At 39.9% G+C, this 21,090-nt stretch overlaps 1 protein-coding gene across 3 annotated transcripts in view; it reads left to right on the forward strand.

The window, feature by feature from the left end:
• PARD3 (par-3 family cell polarity regulator) overlaps nucleotides 1-21,090 on the forward strand; it is a 1,299,417-nt gene that overhangs the window by 863,222 nt on the left and 415,105 nt on the right. For all 3 annotated transcript variants that reach the window (XM_030199049.1, XM_030199057.1, XM_030199066.1), the window contains one exon: nucleotides 10,498-10,726. In XM_030199049.1, the coding sequence (XP_030054909.1) occupies nucleotides 10,498-10,726 (229 nt within the window). The remainder of the gene's footprint in view (nucleotides 1-10,497; nucleotides 10,727-21,090) is intronic.

The following is a 21,090-nucleotide window of genomic DNA, read 5'->3' on the forward strand; positions in this document are numbered from 1 at the left end:
ACCTGCCTAATCCAGGGTAGCCAGGAAGCCTTGCTGGAGTGTATGTTGGCCATATTATTTCCTTCCCTTCTCTGTCCTCCCAATCAGGAATATCCTTTATCTATACATCTTTCTTCCTTTTCATTCTCTGCTTCATGAATTTCTTCAAAGGTTTTGGTGATAATTAGTGTGTCCCTGAATAGTTTTTTTTTTTGTTTTTTGTTTTTTTTACATTTGGCTATATTGGGACATTTTGACCAGGGCTCTGTCACACATACTTATGATAAGAGCTAAAAGTAATCAGAGATGGCTGGTAAAATCAACTGTTTGTGGAGTGACTCCTCACAGGATCTAAGGTGTGTGCAGATGTAAAGGTGTTATTGCTGGCATCAGACGTTTTTGAAGCAAACACTGAGGGAGGAAAAATGTGGTGTTTGGACAAGGTAATATAAGGTAAATACCATGTTAAATTTAGACACAGTCTGTTCCTGTTCATTTCAGACACATTTCTCTATGCTATTAGGGGTGCAGTAACATCTAACAAGTTGACATTTCATGCATTATGAGATTTCTTATGGATGTCTTAGGTAACAGCTTAAGAACAAACGTCTGCAAAAATCATGTAGTAGCACTGTGCCATCAAAAATCCCTAGTGGGGGAAAATACATTTCTTTTCATAAAGATGAGATTTGTTTCATGAAAATCACTGTTATTAGATCAAGATTCTAGGGACCCCATTCAGGCTGAAATCTTAATTTCATTTTACCTGCATTACTATCACTTCAACTCTCTGACACTTACTTTAAAGTCTCTTTCCAGAAAAGTTATGTGTAGCTTCTCCTGTCAGGGAATAATTTTATATGAGACTTGAGTATGTGGACCAGTGTTTTATTAGTTCAAGTAGGAGCTTATAAAATTGACTTCTGGATATATGTCCATGAGATACTTTTATGAGGTATTCATATAGGTTTTTCCAGGGTTGGAGAATGGGCATTACGGGAACTGAACTGGCACTGAATCATATCTTTTATAAACTCCATGCATATGTATGTATTCCTACTGGCACACACACATACAGAGGTAGTGCTTCCTTGGAGCAGATGGAACTTTGTACGGCAGCATTCAGGGAGGCTATTATGTAAAGGCACATAATAGGCACAGCATATGTGTCTGTATGCCTTTTCTACATAGGCCTCTGGTAAAATTGCTCTCTTATTGAATTACATATATTATCATCATGATTTCTGTTCAGATTTGAAGCACATTTCACACAAAAAATTAGAGCACCTCTTGGTTGAGGTTAGGGTTGTCTGTCCATCCACACCGATATTCTTGTGGTACTTGGTTCGTGGCCACATATTCTGCATGTAAGGAGGAGACTAGGGGCTGTTCTTGATGAGGAGGTCAGCGACACAAAACCACATCTGCTACCTGTACTGCGATGCAGCTTGATGTAGACCTCATTTTGCTACTATCTCAGGGCATACCAGGAAAAAGTAACTTGACAACCACAGATGCAAGGAGATGGTGAGGTAGCGGCAGTTAAAGAGGCTTCACCCTCTGGCCTGCAAGGGGTGGGGCAGCCATTAGCTAGAGAGCATGTGCTACCTTGCAGGCTATGCTATAATTCTGTCTTTTTTTGCTGCTGCTACTTTCAAAGAAGTGAGGCAGACCCAGGACTAGAAAACTGAAATGGAAAAAAAGAAATTTAGGAAGGGGGGGGGGGGTGGGATGGGGGAAAGATATGGAACCTCATGGAGGAGGGAGCAAAAGGGGATGCATTGGATTTCCAGAGAGGGAGGGTGGAGTACTGATTGTTTCATGTAACTCAAATGATGGATCTTGGCCTTACTGAGAATTTCTCATTCTGTGCCTCTGCTTCTTACTGCAGGCTGAAGCATAGAGAGGAAGGGGAGGCCTGGAAGGGAGGGATGAATTGAAAGAGGGACAAGCAATGAAAAACAAAAATGAGCAGTGAGGGAGAGAAGGTAGTCTGTGCAGCACTGCTGCCCCTTATCTCTGCTAGTCTTATATCAGCACAGAACAACACAGGAAGCTGTGTTGCTGTTCTTGCAACTGTTGCTCTCCATTAATGCCACCTTGTGACATTTTTAGAGGGGAGGTGCGTGGATATACTTGGTGTTGATTTTGCAATTAAAAGATGTAAGCATAGTAGTATTACTGCTGTGCAACACTACTAGCATGCACATAACTTGTTATAAGCAATATTCATAAGGCTTCTAGATTTTATTCTATGATGGAGAACATAGTAGATGATGGGCAGATAAGCGTAATTGGCCTTCACAGTTTCAATGGCTTTTAAATTAATAGAGATTGGGGGAAGCCACTGTTTGCCCTGGGATTGGTAGCATGGAATGGTGCTACTATTTCGGATTCTGTCAGGTACTTGTGACTTGGATTGGCCACTGCAGGAAGCAGGATACTGGGCTAGATAGCAGAGATGGGAGGTAACAAAGTACTTGTACTTTGTTACAGTGCTTAAGTACAATTAGCAGTACTTTTACTTATAACAAGTTGTTTTTTGGCAATACTTTTTACTTGTAATGAGCTACATTTAAACTGTACTTTTGTACTTAGTAACAAAGTACAAATTTGGAAAGTAGTTTTAAAAAAATATTTTCCATCTCTCTGCTTCGCGTGATGTCAGACACGGCTTGCAGCTGATTGGGCCCGAACTTCCAGTCCCCAAAACAGCTGAGCTGGAACCAGAAGTTCGGACCCAATCAGATACAAGGCAGGGTCTGATATCACCTGGAAACACTAGTCCCTGCCCTCTACACCTGCCCAAAACAGCTGTTGACTGGCTAATACTTTGTTGTTGTCAGGCTCAGCTGCCTCCCCAGCCTGAACTGCATCTTCACTGTATGCAGGACCTGCTCCCTTTCCCCTCCCATCCACCATGGCCCCGCAGCACAGTCTTGCTCCCTCCCTCTCATTGCACCTCTGCTGGGCTAATAAACTACCATGGGAGATGTGTGGGACCTGGCTGTCTGCAGCACCACTAGTGCTTTATGTGCCAAGCCCGCCTACTTTGTAGTAAAAAAATAGTTTTAAGAGCTGTATATTACTTTTACTTGAGTATTTTTTTTTATAAGCCTTTTTACTTTTACTTCACTACTTTTGAAGCCAGCACTTTTACTTTTTACTTAAGTACTTTTAAAAAGTAACAACCCCATCTGTGCTAGATGGACCTTTGTTCTGACCCAGTATGGATATTCTTATGTTATGAAACATACAAAACTCAGAGTAAGTGATCATTTTGTCGAGGGCAAATGCATCTATAACTGAGCTATATATTATTTTTCCAAGCATGGGCATGAATGTTTGAGGATTGGAAGCTTCAGATGGACTTTGAGACCAGAAAAGAGCAGTGACTCAATCACTTTACATATCGCTTTTTAAGTTCATTTGGATTGCCTACTTTTTTTCATTGGCTCCTTACCAGTCTAGATCATCCCTTTCAAACTCTATGAGTGTAATTTTATGATGCATTTTCCATGAGTGAAGTGTATTTTACACATAGAAAATGGCTGTTACAAAAGCTGCACAGCTGAATGAATACATGAGTATTTATTCCTTTGGTTGTAGCTTAGGTATAGTTGGGACAGAGTTGCAGTCTACGTACATAGTTCATAAAACACAGACAAAACAACTTCCAGCAACCTATACATCTGATCATCAGAGCGTTGGCACCAAGGTAGTATAACCAACATTGCTAATGCATATTCATCATGGATCCATTTTTATACATGTGATTTGAAAAGTTTGCTGGAGATTGTTTTGTCCGGGCTTATTTACTGCAACTTATGTTGAGGGTATTTTATACAATAAGCACACCCACACATTTCCCCCTTCATCATAGTAGTAATGATTTATTTTTCTTTCAAACTAGCAAAATTCGGAATAGTTTCTCAGTTCAGATTAGACTTAATCCTTGTAAAACTGTTTTATTCTATAAATACCTAAAGTAACTGTATTGAAGAAAGAATCTAGAGGATTACTAATCATTACCAAATAATTTTACCTGTAAGATCACAGCATAATGTAATTTAATTCTTTGATGTGAGCTGCTTAGATCCCTAAGGGTATTGACAGCCTATAAATATGTGCACTATTGGGGCTGGTTTTGAGCACCTATTTTATAAAAGTATAACATAAGCACTTTTAGTTTATATGGGTTTAGGGTGAATATACAAATCAGCCCTGAAGTCTCTTCCTTCCTTTTTATTCAGATACAGTACAGTCTTTATTATCCGTTATAAAAGGGACTGAGTTGTTGTCGGATAATACGGAAAACAATGGTAACCTATTAAAAAATTCACAGAAAGCATACTTTATGCATAAAGAACACACATAGGGTATCTGTATTTAAAACACAGTATTGTTGATTAACAATAACCTACAGCGTGTGAAGCTGGAAAACAGGAGGAGAGTCTGCTCACTTCTTAATAGCACCTTGCTTGGTGAGTGAGGTAGAAAATTCTTGAATAAACTTGGAAACTTGGCAATGCGATGATGTCACCGGAGGGTCTGTCAGATATGCCAGATGGTCGGATTAGTGAAGGTCAGATAATCGAGACTGTACTGTATCTCTTGTGCATACTTCCCCATATCGTTCATATTAATAAAGTCAGTCCTGGGAGCCTTTGAAAAAGTTTGTTCTCCCTGCCGTCTTTCAATATAAATCGCCAGTTGTGCTTAAGTATGCTAATATTTTTTAGTGATTTTTGTGATTTGAGTGCTACTGAAAGAAGAATAGATATGCCTTTAATCAGAAATTATATATCAAACTTTGCATGGAGTACTTGGTAATACATCACGCTTAACCTAGATTCCCAGCTCCCTGTGACAAGAATGTTTGCTCTTCTCAGACTCCATCTAAATTATAAATAGCAAAGTACATGTGATTTTACCAGTAATTACTGTACCTAAGTGCTGAAAGTTCATTTCACAGAAATTATATTTAATTTTCTCTCTCTGATGCCGAGAAGTAAGTGCATATCAGAGTACAGTTGGTAGAGTAGAAAATTGTTATGATGAATCCTGCAGTCATATACTAGACCCGTTTTTTTCTATTAAGTTTTGAGGGACGTTTTGGTCCTTGACTTATGCTATAACTACAAGAATGCGGTGATGATTTTTGTCCGATTTTAAATATTTAAAAGGCAGTTTTCCAAATCATTTACACAGTTAAATAGGTGTGCTACAAATATGAAAAGATGCTTGGACTTCCACAGAACATATATTTTCAACCAGATGGAAAATAGGCTTTCCTGGATGATTGTTTAGAACATGAGCATTTTGACAGCGTGCTTTGAAACATATGCAAGCTACTGCTTACCCCAGCCATCTCAAATAGCAGAGACAAAAGTACATGTATGCTTTTACCATTTATTTTTATTTAGCACCTTTTGAAGAAATTCACCTAAGACAGCAAGAATAACATGCAAGGTTACAGCAAGAATAACCTGGTCATAGGCAATAAACAATTACAGCATTAAAATATTCAGATAACAGTATGCGTTATGGCATAGAATGCTACTTATAATGTCAACACAATACACATTGAAATATCTGTAATAGACAGCAAAGGGGGAAGGCGGAGGTGGAAACATATAGACAGATAAGCTAGAGTGATAGGAGCTAGATAGAAGACAAGTGTGACTAACTTAAGGAGACATTGTCTGTGCAGTCAGAAAATATGTGTGCAGCTGATCTCAACTAGAGTAATGTGGTAAGCAAGTCCTGTGGCAGTAAGTGCTGCTGATGTTACTATCCATGAAAATCGGTTCTGAAAACTGCCTACCTTCCCTGTGAGGAAAAGTAAGTACATAGTCTTTAGGGATTTTGCTTGATTTGCATGGCTTTGTTTTTGAATGATGACAGCAAAACCTAGTTCCATTCCCCTTGCAGCCATGTTTTATCAACATCTCCCTTGTCAGACCCCTTTTTTTAATCCATAGTAGTTATCACTATCAATTTTAATGCGATAACTAAGGCTTCTGTTTTTGGCCATTTATAGTTGACAGATTCTGGTGTTTGTTATTTAACTGTGTAAAATATGTAGACTACCCATATCTCTCTCCTAGCTTCTTGTTCCCATCTCCCATGCTCACAGTCTAGAACTGGCAGGGAGAGGAGAAAAGTGGAGGCCTGTTGGCAATAAGATCTTATGGAACTGAAATATTTTTTTTCTTTTGGTGGAGATGGGGATGTTTGATTAAGATTTATTGGTCAAAGAAGAAGCCTTAGGTATAATCCTCCAGATTCTATATATGGTGCCTGCCCAAATTCTGTGCACAATTTCATTGAAGAACCAATTAGTGCTGATAATTAGGCACTAATAACCAATTAGCACTAATTGGCAACAGTTAGAATTTTATGCGCATATCTGCTAGAAGTATTATATAAAGATGCGCGTGTAAATTCTAGTGTTCACATCTGAAAAAGGAATGGGGCATGGGCAGAGCACGGGCATTCCAAGAATTTGTACACGCTGTTACAGAATATGCCTGATCTGTGCCTAATTTAGGTATGGGGATTTAAACCGGGTTTTAGCTAGTTTAAGTCATTCTTAAAAGTAAGGTGCGGATCCTGACACTAGGTGCTTAGTGCACCTAAATATTTATAGTATTCTATAAGTTAATGGTTCCCAAACCTGGTCCTGGAGGCACCTGAGCCAGTCAGGTTTTTGTGGATCTCCACAATGAATATTTATGAGAGATTTGCATGCACTGCCTCCACTGTATATAAATCTTTCTCATAAATATTCATTGTGAATATTATGAAAACCTGACTGGCTGGGGTGCCTCCAGGACCAGGTTTGTGAACCACTGCTATGTTATTCATGTAAATGTGAGACTTGTCCATGCATACGCCCCCTTGGAAATGCATACTATCCTCTAAATTCAGGGTGTGTCTAATTTGTGCTTTCAACTTAATTGAATAACAAGCCAATTAGTGCTGATAATTGACTGATAATTATTGATGCTAATTGGCATTAAATAAAATGTATGCGTGCATTTTTAGCCGCGAGTATCCGCATATAAATTTTATATGCGGCTCCAGAAAGGGGGTGTGGCCACGGGGAAGGGTCCTGGGCAGATCAAGGGCATTCCTAAAATTTGTGTGCACTGTTATAGAATAAAGGGGATATGCACCTAATTTAGGCATGAGGATTTGCACCAGTGTTTACTTGCTTCAGATCCTTATGTCTCAAGTTAAGCGCTGTTCTATAAATGGTTCCTCTTATAGAATAGCACTTAGTGTGGGGGGTTTTTGTTGCTATTTATAGAATTTGGTCCTATGTGTATTGCACACGCAATTTGCAGAATAGGGCTTTGTGCCCAAAGAGCATTTATGTGTAGATGTAACATCTGTGCCCATAACTGCCTGTAATCAGTAATCTTAGTGGGCAAGTGGTGCTTCCATTTAGGTGGAAAGAATATAGCATGATGGGGTCTCTGTTTAAGCCTACTAATACTCCACAGCCCTTCTGTTTCTTTGCTATTCAGGTATTGTTGGACCATTCAGATGGATTTTTTTTTTTTGTCCACACTAGCCATATAAGGATTGAAAATCCACATATGAGGAAGTTATACATTGACTGGCCACCAATGAATATGTAACCTCTTTTAGATATCAGCCCCTATGGTACTATACTACATTGAGATAATTTTACATTGTTTCTGTAATTCTTCTGAACTTGCTAATACAATATGACATATTTGTTTTGGTAAAGAAGATTATTATAAGATCCCATGCAAGCTTCTGTAAACTTCCTTTAAAGATCAACGCCCTCCCTTTTATTGTAGGCTCTCATTAATCTTCAAGTGCAACATTCTTCAACATTATGACATAAATATTATTGCTATTCATTAATATACTATAGGAAAAAAATGGCCACCACAGCTTCCCACTGGTTGGCTGTACTTGAGGGGGAGAAAATGTTGCAATGGTTGCCACTGGTGATGCCTAAGTGGGGGGGGGGGGGGGGGAACTGTGGCAGCTGACGGAGTAATGTTATGAAGGAACCACAAAAGTGGAAACAACACCAGAGTCCCATGGGGAAAAACACAGCAAGACAAAGAGTGGGAACGGGATCAGGCCCTTCAAAGCAGACCGAGGACTCTCAACATGAAATTAAAATATTTTATTGAGGATGACTCAACACAGTACAATGTTTTCAGCACGTATGTGCTTACTTCAGGAGTCTCGATAAATGTGGTTAAGAATCACAAGTATTTTCAGCAATGTATCTATGCATCTTTAGAGTGTAAACATAAACTGGTCTTTAAAAAGACCGTTGGTGGATGTAAAGGAGCTGTTTCACTTTTAGATGCCACTGAAAGGCTGTGGAAAAAAAGAGTAGTGTTACAGCAACTGGCAGGGCTTGGGTTGAGGAAACTTACAGTGGCTGACAGGACAGAAAGGAGTGGAAGAATCTGTAATGAAAATGGAGTTAAGGAGAAGGAATGGGGTGGAGGGATTAAGTCTGATTAAGGTTTCCTCCAGTATCAGTGGCCTCTGTTGAAGCTTTTACACTTCCTTGCTTCCCCGATATTGGTCTTCTCCCCCTCCCTGTTGATGGTCCCTGGATGAGCCTATTAATTCATCGTACTGGGGGGAGGGGGAAGTTGGGGGAGAGATTGCTACTGAAGGAGCAAATCCAAGAAAGTCTTCCCCCTCCCCTTGGGAGCTCCATTGAGCACCATTGCGGAATCTGAGAGGGGAAGAGGAACTTGTGTGTAGTCATCAGGGAATGATGAAAGGCTTAATGTGTTTTTGTATCTTTATTGTAATACTGGCACTTGTTTTATCATTTATTTTTGATCTTATGCTGTTTATATTTATTGTAATGAAATTGGGAGGGAGTTTGCTCCTGTAGTTTTAAGATGAACCTGTCCTTTCCTGAATGAGAGTAGGGGATGGGTAAGATTAGTTTAAGGATTGTTTAAAATATTTTGTATGTATTATACTATGCTGTAGAGTTTATTTAATGGGGGTTCTTGTTGGTACTAAATACCAGCACTTTTCTGTTTCCTGCAAAAACAGACTTAAGGTTCCAAGTATTACTGGAAAAGCCTAGGCTGTACATAACCCATATGCATACAGAGAGAGGTCCCCCCTCCCACCCCCCCCCCCCCCCCCCCCCCACCAACACACACACACAAATGGGAGGTTCAGTGCCTTCAGTCAATCTCCACAGGTCAATGGGAAGGTGTGAAGGGCACACACAACAGGCAGCACGTAGTACCTCAGCTCCTGCAAAATAGCCACAGAGGCTGAGCTATCTAGGTAATAAAGGTTAAGAAAAAGAACAATTTTTGGTTTATTGATTTGAATATGCCAGGTTTGGGAATCTGAATGTGCAACACAGTAACAGCATTCACTGCCAGATACTGCGAAGCACACGAAATCCTGTAAATATGCTACTCACAGTGGTGTTCCTAGGGGGGCTGACAGCCGGGTGGATCGCTGATGCGCCCCCCCCCCGGCGAAAGGACACCCCCCCCCGTGAAAGAACCCCCCCAGGTGCATGCCGCTGGGGGGGGGGGGGGGTGCCGCACGCGTCTGTTCTCCGTTCGTTCCATGGTTCTTCTCTGCCCCGGAACAGGAAGTAACCTGTTCCGGGACAGAGAAGAAGCATGGAACGAATGGAGGACAGGCGCGCGCGGCACCCCCCCAGCGGCGTGCACCCAGGGCGGACCGCACCCACCGCCCCCCCAGGAACCCCACTGGCTACTCAGAATCTATGAACAGCAGACCTTTAATACTTTTAGTTGAATCTCCATGGTGTGGAGTTTCTAAGACCTAGAAAACTAATGGGTCTAAGCCACTAAATATTGAGTATTGTGGTTTTCATTATTTCCATATGACATAACTCATTTTACACACTGAAAGTTTCCGAATAATAAATTGATATGTATTTAAGAAAAAGATTTAATAGATTTCTTTTTGGTGATATTTACTATCCACAGTACTGTGTTGACCCTTGGGGAATCTTTTTCAGGGACATTTTTAGTTGGGGCTGGCGGCAGAAGTTATTATTGGGGGTGTGGGGAAGCCGAAATAGGGACCAGTTATGGGGATTTCAAGAATCCGACTCTCAACATTGCTGGCCTTTCCAGCTTGCAGGCTTACTGTCTACACTAACGTTTTTTGTGACACATCTCACACCTCTTGGGGGACACACTGGTTGAGAACCACTACACTATTTGAATGGAGAGAAGAGAAGTAAGCCATACACTACCTGCCCTGTTCCAGATCCTAATCACAGAAATGTTTGATGATAGTGGCCCAACCTGCTTCAACGTGAGACCAAGCCATTGAAGGAGGGCTGGGGAGGAGGAGTTCAGGAGCACCAGCAGTTGTTGTCTGGTGACCTCCCTGATTTATTTTATTATTTTTTTTTTTTGCCAAATTATATTCTGCTTGCTATTGTAATAATCCTTCTAAAGCATCCAATTTATCTCTGCTCAATCATGTATCTTTCAGTGGAAGAAGACACAGAAGAGAGTTCCCGATCAGGCAGGGAGTCTGTGTCTACAGCCAGTGATCAGCCATCCAATTCTCTGGAGAGATATGTGAATGGATCAAACCAAGAGAAAATGGACAGGAGAAAGGAGAAGGCTGGCAAAGAAAAGAAAAAAGAGCGAGATAAAGAGAGAGAGAAAAACAAGGCAAAGAAAGGGGGGATGCTGAAAGGTTTGGGAGATATGTTCAGGTAAGCGGGGCTTTACTTGTTCTGACTGCCAATGTCTTTCTTGACCCTTGTATACAATTCTGTTATAACCATTGCTTTTGCTTGCAGCAGCAGCACCTGATTTGAGTCTTCCAGTGTTCAAAGTACCATTTCAAAGTACTTAAGTAAAAGTAAAAAATAAATGTATAGTTTAATACTTAAGTAAAAGTGCAGTGAAAAACACATAAAAATTTTTACTTAAGTGAAAGTAAAAAAGTTATTGCCTAATATAATACTTTTTAAGTAAAAAGTAAAAGTACCAGAATTACAATGAATTCAACTGTTATTAAAATTTTTATCCCAACAACTTTATTGCCTACTATTCAATCCACTTTGTTTTTAGCAAAACTAGATTTTTGAAAATGGTTGTCACTCATACAAGCACGCTTGTGAGTCATTAATCCAGCACAAAAAGGTATTCAATAAGTGCACCAGCAGAAAGTGGATTGTTAAGTCTGATAAAAACTTACTTCAATTCAGGCCAGGTTGCAGTATTACTGATGTCTTCTGAATGGGTATGCAGGTTTTAATCAAGGGAATCTCTGAAACAATTGACTTCCATATAGTAAAGAGTTCTTTATTATCATTATTGTCATCATCTGCATTAGAAGTAGTGCTGTGTAACTCATCACTTACATTTGCATCTTGATTATCATCATCATGATGACCAATTACAAAGAAGGCTTTCACAAAGTTGGAATCATTGTCTTTTGTCATTCTAACAATTTTTCATCTGATGACAAACTATTTGAATATCAAGAACTGAAACAAGATCATCAAATATGTGGGAACCTTTCAGTCTTAAGGCCAGAGAAGACTTCCTTTCTAATGACTCTCTCAATCAAGTGGACAATCACTCCAAAATAACATTTTCTATGTGATGACCAACAGTCTGTTGTGATAAAGACATATATGTATTCATCAAAATTGCAACCAGTTTCCCGCTTCAAAGTGACCCAACTCATCACTATTCTATATGACTGAAGACCAGCAACCACTCAACAAACACAGGCAAACTCCTCTGTTCTCATAGGCTACATTCATAGAGCAGCAAAGTTTAAGATGAGATGATCTACTGTTTGCATGGCGAGGTTTGCAATAGCAAAATCCTGTTCCCGGTTTTGTTTTTCATTTGGTTTACTGAGGAATCATTATTTACATCTCGCTTATACTTTTACTTTTTACTTTTAACTGCAAGCATCAGATGTAACTGAGTAAAAGTTGTAAAAAAAAGTGGTGAAATTATTACTTCAGTAAAAGTAACAAATGTTATCCTGTACATCTGGGGGTCATTGTATCTGAAGAGCTGAAGGTGACCAAACAGGTAGAAATAAGGCACTGGTACCAGACGGATGCTTAGGTGTATAATGAGAGGAATGTCCAGCTGAAACAACGAGGTGATAACACCTTTGCATGTCTCTGTTGAGGCTTCAAAAAGATATAAACATGATGGAGTCCATCCAGAGAGCAGCCACATAACATAGTAACATAGTAAATGACGGCAGATAAAGACCTGTATGGTCCATCCAATCTTCCCAACAAGATAAACTCATTTTATGTGGTATGTGATACTTTATATGTTTACCTAACTTTGATTTGTACGTTTATTATTTATTTATTTTGCTGCATTTATATCCCACATTTTCCCACCTATTTGCAGGCTCAATGTGGCTTACAATATAATACAACTACAATCACATTGATGGAATAGAGAATCAGAGTATATATAACAGATAAGGTGCATAGGAATATTATGGTAATCATATTAACGGAGAAGAATTTCAGAATTATTGCTGTTAAGGTTCATATGAAAATTATGTTGATTAAGAAGTGTGCCTTTCTCAGGGCACAGACCGTAAAAGTCTGCCCAGCACTGTTCTTAAACTTTCGATATCTATTCAGTTACGATCAGGGCATAGACTGTAGAAGTCTGCCCAACACCGGTTTTACTTCCCAATTTCCTCTAAGATTCCATAGATCCATTCCTTCTAAACAGGATTCCTTTGTGTTTATCCCACGCATGTTTGAATTCCATTACCGTTTTCATCTCCACCACCTCCTGCAGGAGGGAATGCCACGTATCTACCACCCTTTCTGTGAAAAACTACTTCCTGACATTACTCCTGAGTCTGCCCCCCTTCGATCTCAATTCATGTCCTCTAGTTTTACCACCTTCCCATCTCCAGAAAAGGTTCATTTGCGGATTAATACCTTTCAAATATTTGAATGTTTGTATCATTTCACCCCTGTTTCTCCTTTCCTCCAAGGTATACATGTTCAGGTCGACAAGTCTCTCCTCGTACGGTTGGCAACATAATTTCCATACCATTTTTGTAGCTTTTCTTTGCACCGCTTCCAGTCTTTTTACATCTTTAGCAAGATATGGCCTCCAAAACTGAACACAATACTCCAAGTGGGGCCTCACCAATGACTTGTAGAGGGGCATCAACACCTCCTTTCTTCTGCTGGTTATACCCCTCTCTATGCAGCCATGCATCCTTCTGGACACGGCTGTCGCCTTGTCACAAAGTAGTCAGTAGTGTTTATCATAAAACATATGGAGATAGACTTAAAAGTTCTCAGCGTATATACTTTGAAAGGAAGGTGGGAGAGGAGAAATATGATAGAAACATTTAAGTACTTCAGTGATATAAATGCACAGGATGTGGCCCGCTTTCAGTTGAAAGGAAGCTCTGGAACAAGGGGCATAGGATGAGGGTGAAAGGAGGTAGACTGAGGAATAATTTAAGTAACGATGCATTAAACTTTCCCAGTGGAAGTGGTGGAGATAAGGACTATATCTGAATTCAAGAAAGGTTGAGACAAGTGCTGAAGATCTCTGAGAGAGAGGAAGGAATTGTAGAGCTTAGTAGTTGACATGGATAGGCCAAACATTTCTGTGTGTTTGTATAGTTTTTTTGATGTAGTTCCCCTAATTCTATAAAAGTCGCTAAAATTGCACATACAATTTTGGGCATGTGTCCAATTTGCACATGCAATTTAATTGAATAACGAGCAAATTAGTGATAATAATTGACTTTTTACAAGCAATTATTGGCACTAATTAGATTTAATTGTGATATATGTGTATAAATGTGGGTAAAAGTTCAAAAAGGGAAGGTCATGGGTGGAATGGGGAAATTCCTAACATTTATGAGCATTGTCATTGAATGAGGTGGAGGGATATGAGATAATATAGGCACATACATTTGCACCACATTTCACGTAGTGCAAATGGCAGTGGTTAAAGTTAGGTGTGATTCCGGGGCAAAAGCACTATTCTACAAACCATGCCTAATTTTATTTTATTTTATTTTATTTATTGCATTTGTATCCCACATTTTCCCACCTCTTTGCAGGCTCAATGTGGCTTACAATACATCATGAATGGTGGAAATTTATAAGAAAATAGACATTTAGTATTACAGAAGGATCTTGGTTAATATGATAATGATAAAACAGGATAGTAATATAACAAGCAGATATTATAAGACAGTTCTGAATATATTTGGTGGAGTTCATATTTGTTGATCTTTGTGGTATGTCTTATTAAAGAGATGGGTCTTCAGTAGTTTGCGAAAGTTAGTTAGTTCGTAGGTCATTTTTAAGTTGCGCGGCAACGCATTCCATAGTTGTGTACTCAAGTAGGAAAAGGTTGACACGTGCGTTAGTTTGTATTTTAGACCTTTGCAGTTGGGGAAGTGAAGATTAAGGAATGTGCAGGTGATTTTTTAGCATTCCTGGGTGGTAAGTCTATCAGGTCTGACATGTAGGCTGGGGCATCTCCGTGAATGATTTTGTGAACTAGGGAGCATATTTTGAACGTGATGCGTTCTTTAAGTGGGAGCCAATGTAGCTTTTCTCGTAGGGGTTTAGCACTTTCATATTTTGTTTTGCCGAATATGAATCTAGCTGCAGTGTTCTGGGCTGTCTGAAGTTTCTTGATTATTTGCTCTTTGCAGCCAGTGTAGAGTGCGTTGCAGTAGTTTAGATGGCTCAGTACCATTTATTGTACCAGGTTACGGAAAACGGTCCTTGGGAAGAAAGGTCTTACTCTTTTTAATTTCCACATTGAGTGGAACATCTTCTTGGTTGTGTTTTTTGCATGGCTCTCAAGTGTTAGGTGTCGATCTATGGTAACTCCAAGAATTTTTAGGGTGTCCGAAATTGGGAGGTTCAGATTTGGTGTGTTAATGGTGGTGAATTTGTTCGTGTTATGTTGGGAGGTGAGTATTAGGCATTGGGTTTTTTCTGCATTGAGTTTCAGCTGAAATGCATCCGCCCATGAATGCATGATATGGAGAATTTGGTTGATGTCATTGGAAATTTCCTTTAAATCTTGTTTAAATGGGATGTAGATCGTTACGTCATCTGCGTAAATTTTAAGTGTGTGGGGGGGTTTTTGGTGCCATATATAGAATTCACTGTATTGTATTTTGCAAATGTGGTACACATTATCTGTGACTATAGGGAATAAGGGTCTTTAAGTTTATTAGTCATACTGTTCAGAAAAGGAATATGAAAATATTTAAATTATTTTAAGCAGCTTTCACACAATTTTGAAAGATCATCTCTATTGTTTCTCTATTCCTTCCCCAGATATAACAGTATGGTTGCTAGTTAACTTCTATGCACAGAAATAAAGGTAAAAAAAAGAAAAAAAAATAAGGTGACACCTTTGTAATAGACTAACAATACATTTCTTGAATAGCTTTCTGAAACCTAGTCAGGAAATGTAACCACTTAGTCCAATAATTTAAATTCTTTTCATTTTGACATTTATTTCTGTCTATTCCTTATTTGAAACACTCATTCACACATTAGAGAGGGAGAGAGAAAAAAAATCCCAGCTGTGAATTGCACACTATATTTTTCAGACAAAGAATTTTTAAGGTGTAGTGTTCTTTCCTATGTGAAGAACAATGCATTATTTAAATTTAACTTAGAAAAAGAATTAGTGGTAAAGGCTCATTAATAGTGAGTCTGCCATGGAAGGATACAAATAGAGCTTCAGTTAAGCTCCCCAGATTAATTTATTACTTGTTAAATTCCTTATTCTGTAAAGGAATATGTTAAAGATACATTGTGAATGTTTCTTGACAGTTGTTTTGTATCCTTTGAATTATATTATAGGATTAGTTTGCATATCATTCCTTACAGAGCATCAGTGAACAATAAAAATGGCAAGTTGTTCAGAGGTCACTATGCAGAAATTCTACATTAATGTTCATCAAGAAAAATTTATACCATTCTGGTATTTAGTGCTTTTTATAAAAATGCCTTGATTGTGGCATATAAATTAAGTTCTTGAACACAATAAGAGAGCAGTTCATAGTTAACAGTGCACACTTCATAGCAAATTGTCTTCTGAAAAGTTATTATGTAATTCTTCAAAGCACTTAGGGGCCCTTTTACAGAGTGGCGATAAGCCCAACGCGGGCTTATCGTTCGCTCTTTCGGGACTACCGCCAACCCAACGTGGTTGCTGGCAGTAGTCCCACCCCGAGCATGTGCCATTTCCAGGGGAAAAAGAAAACCCCTCAAAATGACTTGCATGGCGATAACCCTGTGGTAATCGGGCATCGCCACACACTGCCCGGTTACTGCTGGGTTAGTGTTGGAGCCCTTATTGCCGCGTCAATGGGTAAGCGGTAAGGGCTTCCCATCACATGGCCATGCGGTAAGAGTTCTCTTACCGCATGGCCATGTGTGCCTGAGGTCTTTTTACCCGCTGTGGTAAAAAGGGCCCTGGTGCACTTCAAAAACTACCTCCGCCACCAACACAGGGCCCTTTTGTGTTTAGCCCATAGTCACCTGTGGGCAGAAGCAATTTCCTGCCACATTGCTGATATCTTTCAATATGGTGCTGTCTGACTTGAGGTTCTGGCTTCAAGCCCAATTGGAAAGTTATCAAAGTTGGGGCAGCAGCAATGAAGTATTACTTGTGTCCACAGAAGACCAGTGAGAAAGGGGTATGAACTAGGATGAGAGAGCAATGAGGGAGTCTTTTGGGGCCTTTGAAAGATGACCTTTTTTAATGGTATCAGTATAAAACAAATTTAAAAATAATTGTCGCCAGGATTTAAAATGGCAACTAGGTAGTAGCATCTTTCTCAAGCTCTGAAGTTACTCTGGCCTGATAGTAATTTTCTACTGGAGTTACTTTTTAAGTTTTGGTGTTTCTCCCCCCACATATTCTCTGGCCCTGTTCCAGGTGCCCAGATGTATATTTGGAGCTTTCTGGAGTGCCTCCCAACTCTGAACAAGCCAGTAGACAAGAACCTTCCTTCACCTCACTATTTAACCACGCCGGCTGTACTTATGTACTTAAGGAGCCCCCAGCCTAGGAAATAAGGTTCTATTAAGTGTCTATAATCTCTCTTACCTTGAGGTTGGCTTCTTTTAGGTGGTTTATTATTTAGGAAGTTGTGGGTGGCTCATGCAGCGTGATAGCAGTTAAGCTGAATCCAGGGACTGTCACAAGAGTGGTGGTGTCAGTTCAAATAGTACAGGAACAGTTGCAGAATGAAGGCAAGAGCAGAGTGCAAAAAGGAGAGAAAGCTTGGTTGGAGTCCTGTCCCACTGATATTTAGGGGCCCTTCTATTAAACCAAGCTAAGCACATAACACCTGGTTTGCACTGCTTTAACTGCTAGCACAGTGATGCTTCAAAGGGATCTGAAATATATTTGCAGTTAGGGCACGGTAAACTGGGCATTAAGGGACCCTTTTACTAATGCGTGCCGGAAAATGGCTTTTCTGGTGTAAGCACATGTTTTGGATGTGTGCAGGTCCATTTTTCAGCGCGCCTGCAAAAAAGGCCTTTTTTGTAGCCAAAAATGGACGTGTGGCAAAATTTAAACCAGCTCGTGTCCATTATCGGCATGAGACCTTACCGCCACCCATTGACTTAGCAATAAGGTCTCACACGTTAACAAGGCAGTAATCATCAGCGCACGTACACTGCCAATTACCGCCGGGTAAGCGCCATGCGGTAGAAAATTTCTACCTTGTGTTTTGGATGCATTTCAAAAATGAAATTACCGCACAGGGCATGTGGTAGCCAGACAGTAGTTCCAATTTGATGCACATTGTATGCGCCTATGCACCTTAGTAAAAGGGCCCTTAAGTGCTTTTGGTGTTGAGGCGTGGCATGGGTGGAAGAGTGAATGTGGAAGGTGTTTGGTAGTTAATGCACTGTAATTACTGCATGCTAACTGCCTAATGCAGATTTAATGGGTACCACTTAATGCCTTCTAAATAGAAGATGCTAAATGCTGCTGAATTAATCAGGAGCAGATATTGCTCATAGTTTATTCTGCATTTGATATACCATCTTTCAAATTAAAATCAAAGTGGTTTACTGTCTCAATAAAATGAACATTCATAAAGGAGGAAAAGAACTACAATATAATGATAGGACAGAAGAAGAAAGAAAAGGAATATATTTTTTCATATAGTAGTAGAAGTGCCGCTGCCTGGCCACCTCGGCTGAATTAGCTATTTCCATGGAAGGCTAAGGAATAAGTGTGCCTTCAAAAGAGGCCAAAATCAGAGCTAGGAAAGCTCCACTCTCAGTTCAGTAGGGAGAGAATTCCAAAGCGAGGGTGTGGTAAAAAAGAAAGCCAAATGTCTTGTAGATTCTAGGCATGAACAATGGACAGAGGAGATGGATAATTGATTACTCGTAGAGGAAAGAAGGGTGCGAGCAGGATGATATGGGACAATAAGAGAAGAGAGATATGCTGGGACTTCAGAATATAAGAACTTATGTATCAAGGAATCAGAAGCTCATGGTGTTGTTTCAGGAGAGGAGTAACATCGTCAAAGCAATGTGCATGGGCCAGAAGATGAATAGAGGTGTTTTTAAAAGTTTGAAATTTTTTCAAAAGGTAGGAAGGAAGACCAGAATAAATGGTGTTGCAGTAATCTAGTTTGGATGATACAAGTGAATAAAGAAGTGTGACACAAGATTTATCATCAAGGTCTGGACACAATGAATGGATAGTGCATAATGAAAGAAAGCAGGATCTGGCAACAGAATTGAATGAAAGTTTTGTATCCAAAGTACACCTAAATATTTCAGGGACTCTACCAATTGCAACAGGGAACCCTGGAGGGTACGAGAAACAGAGGGATAAGAAGGTTGACCTATGATCCCAAAGGGCTAGGGATTTGGAGGGGTTAAGCACCAAGCAATTTGAAATAATCCATTGAACGATTGAATCCAAACAGACTGTAGAATGCAGAGACCTGGTACATAAGGATTAAGAGTTGACACTAAAAGAATGCCATCTACATAGATATAACGGCAGATATTAGAGTCCTGAATGAAGGTGGCCAGTGGTCTGAGAAAGATGTTAAAAAGTAAAGGCGAAATAACTGAGCCCTGGGGGACCCCACAGGGAAAAGAGTGGGGGGGGGGGGGGAGCTGATTTTGAAGACGAGGTAACAACTGTACATGTGTACTCAGACAGAAAAGAGGTAAACCAATAAAGGACAGTACCAGAGTTTCCCAGTGATGAGGGTCATGAAAGAAGAGAATGACAAGATCAAAGGCCGCAGAGAGGTCAAGAGAACTGGATCCCCGTGGTCAAATGCAGAGTGAATATCATTAAATAATGAGTCAAGTATTGCACATTAAACTGAATGATAATGCACAACTTGCAATAAATAAATTGCGGAAACACCTCAACGTTAAATTTCCAGTTAGCCTGTGGTAAAATCCTGCGGTAACTACAAATTTTACTGCGGTTTAATTAAATGGCCTCTGACAGTGATATTGAAGTCTTCACCATTGCTGCTCGCAATGTGCTAGTCATCTTGAATATCTGTGGTAATCACAGTGGATGCTCTGCATGATTCAGGATAGGATGAACATCCATAAGAAAATAGAGAACTTTGTGAATTTTCCCAGACACCTCTGCATCTGTTGAATTTTCCACAACTACTTATTATTACTAAACTTGTACATTTAAACATCAACAGTATAAATAAATCTATACAATTTGTAAGAATTTGTAAGTTTTATTTTTGTTTCAGTTAATCAATATTCCATCAAACCGTGAACTACTATTCCCAGGGATCTTTTTTCTTGATACCTAAAAGAAGTGTTAAAGTTCCCAGACTCAGCTGCATCTTCCTTTTGGCTAGAAAGAAGGGAAAGTAATGGGAGATATAGCCATGGTGATCTTGACCTGATGGGGCTACTTGGAAATGCAGGAGAAGTTATTGAGCTTCTAGTGCCCTGGTGACCTTAATTTTTGCCCAAGACAAGTACTTAGTGATGCTTTTTTATTTCTGCATTCAACTAGCTACATTTATGAGTATTAGGGCATGTTGTTTCCTGATGTATGTGAGAAGCAGGAGGAAGTTTTTGCCCCCAGGGCTAAATGTTATCCTTGCAGATATATTACTAGGCATGAAAATACGATTTTTCATCTCTTCTGAATCATCTTGACTGCATTAGTATCCAGTGCTTAGATTCTCTGTTTTAGGATGAAGGAGCATTATTTTGGCCTAGTTGTGTCTTCTTATCATTTTCTTGGTTGGTTCAGCATTCTGTGGATAAGGTTCTTGGATCCTCTTAGTTTATATGTTATTATATTTGTACCCCACGCTTTCCCACTCATGGCAGGCTCAATGCGGCTTACATGGGGCAATGGAGGGTTAAGTGGCTTGCCCAGAGTCACAAGGAGCTGCCTGTGCCTGAAGTGGGAATCGAACTCAGTTCCTCAGGACCAAAGTCCACCACCCTAACCACTAGGCCACTCCTCCTCCTGAAACAGGTGGGAAATCAGGAGACGAAAGGCAAATTTTGGTTCCAAACAAGGCAACTTTATTGCTAGCAAGTGAACAGCACCGAGTAGCCTCGGGACACTGTGTGTCATAAATCATCTGACACTTACATTTATACTTCCCTACTGGGCCTGCGCATTTGGCCCCTTACACGTCACAACTGTCATGCGCAGTAAACATTTGTAGTTCTTACAGTACAAAATTGTAGTCCCAGTACGTACACACGTCATAACACTGAAATGATACTGGCAAGAAAAACGAAACTTAGCAGCTTATTCTTCACACACACACAATGCTCCTTTCTAGCACAGGAGATAAGGTTCGGCTCAGGAATGCAGGGGGGTGTCAGCACCCTCCAAGGTCGTCTATTCAGATGGCGTTGCTACAGGCAAGCTGGTCTTGTATAGGCCTTGCTAACTACTGTTACAAGCTATATGTCTAATAGCCCTGCATTCTGTGTTTTCATTAGTAAACAGCAACTTCTTTCATTAGTAAACAGTAAAACTGGATAAGGCACAAATGTCCAGTGCAGTAATAAGGTGTGGCTAA

Source organism: Microcaecilia unicolor, chromosome 1, assembly GCF_901765095.1.
Source record: "Microcaecilia unicolor chromosome 1, aMicUni1.1, whole genome shotgun sequence".
Classification (NCBI taxonomy): Eukaryota; Metazoa; Chordata; class Amphibia; order Gymnophiona; family Siphonopidae; genus Microcaecilia; species Microcaecilia unicolor.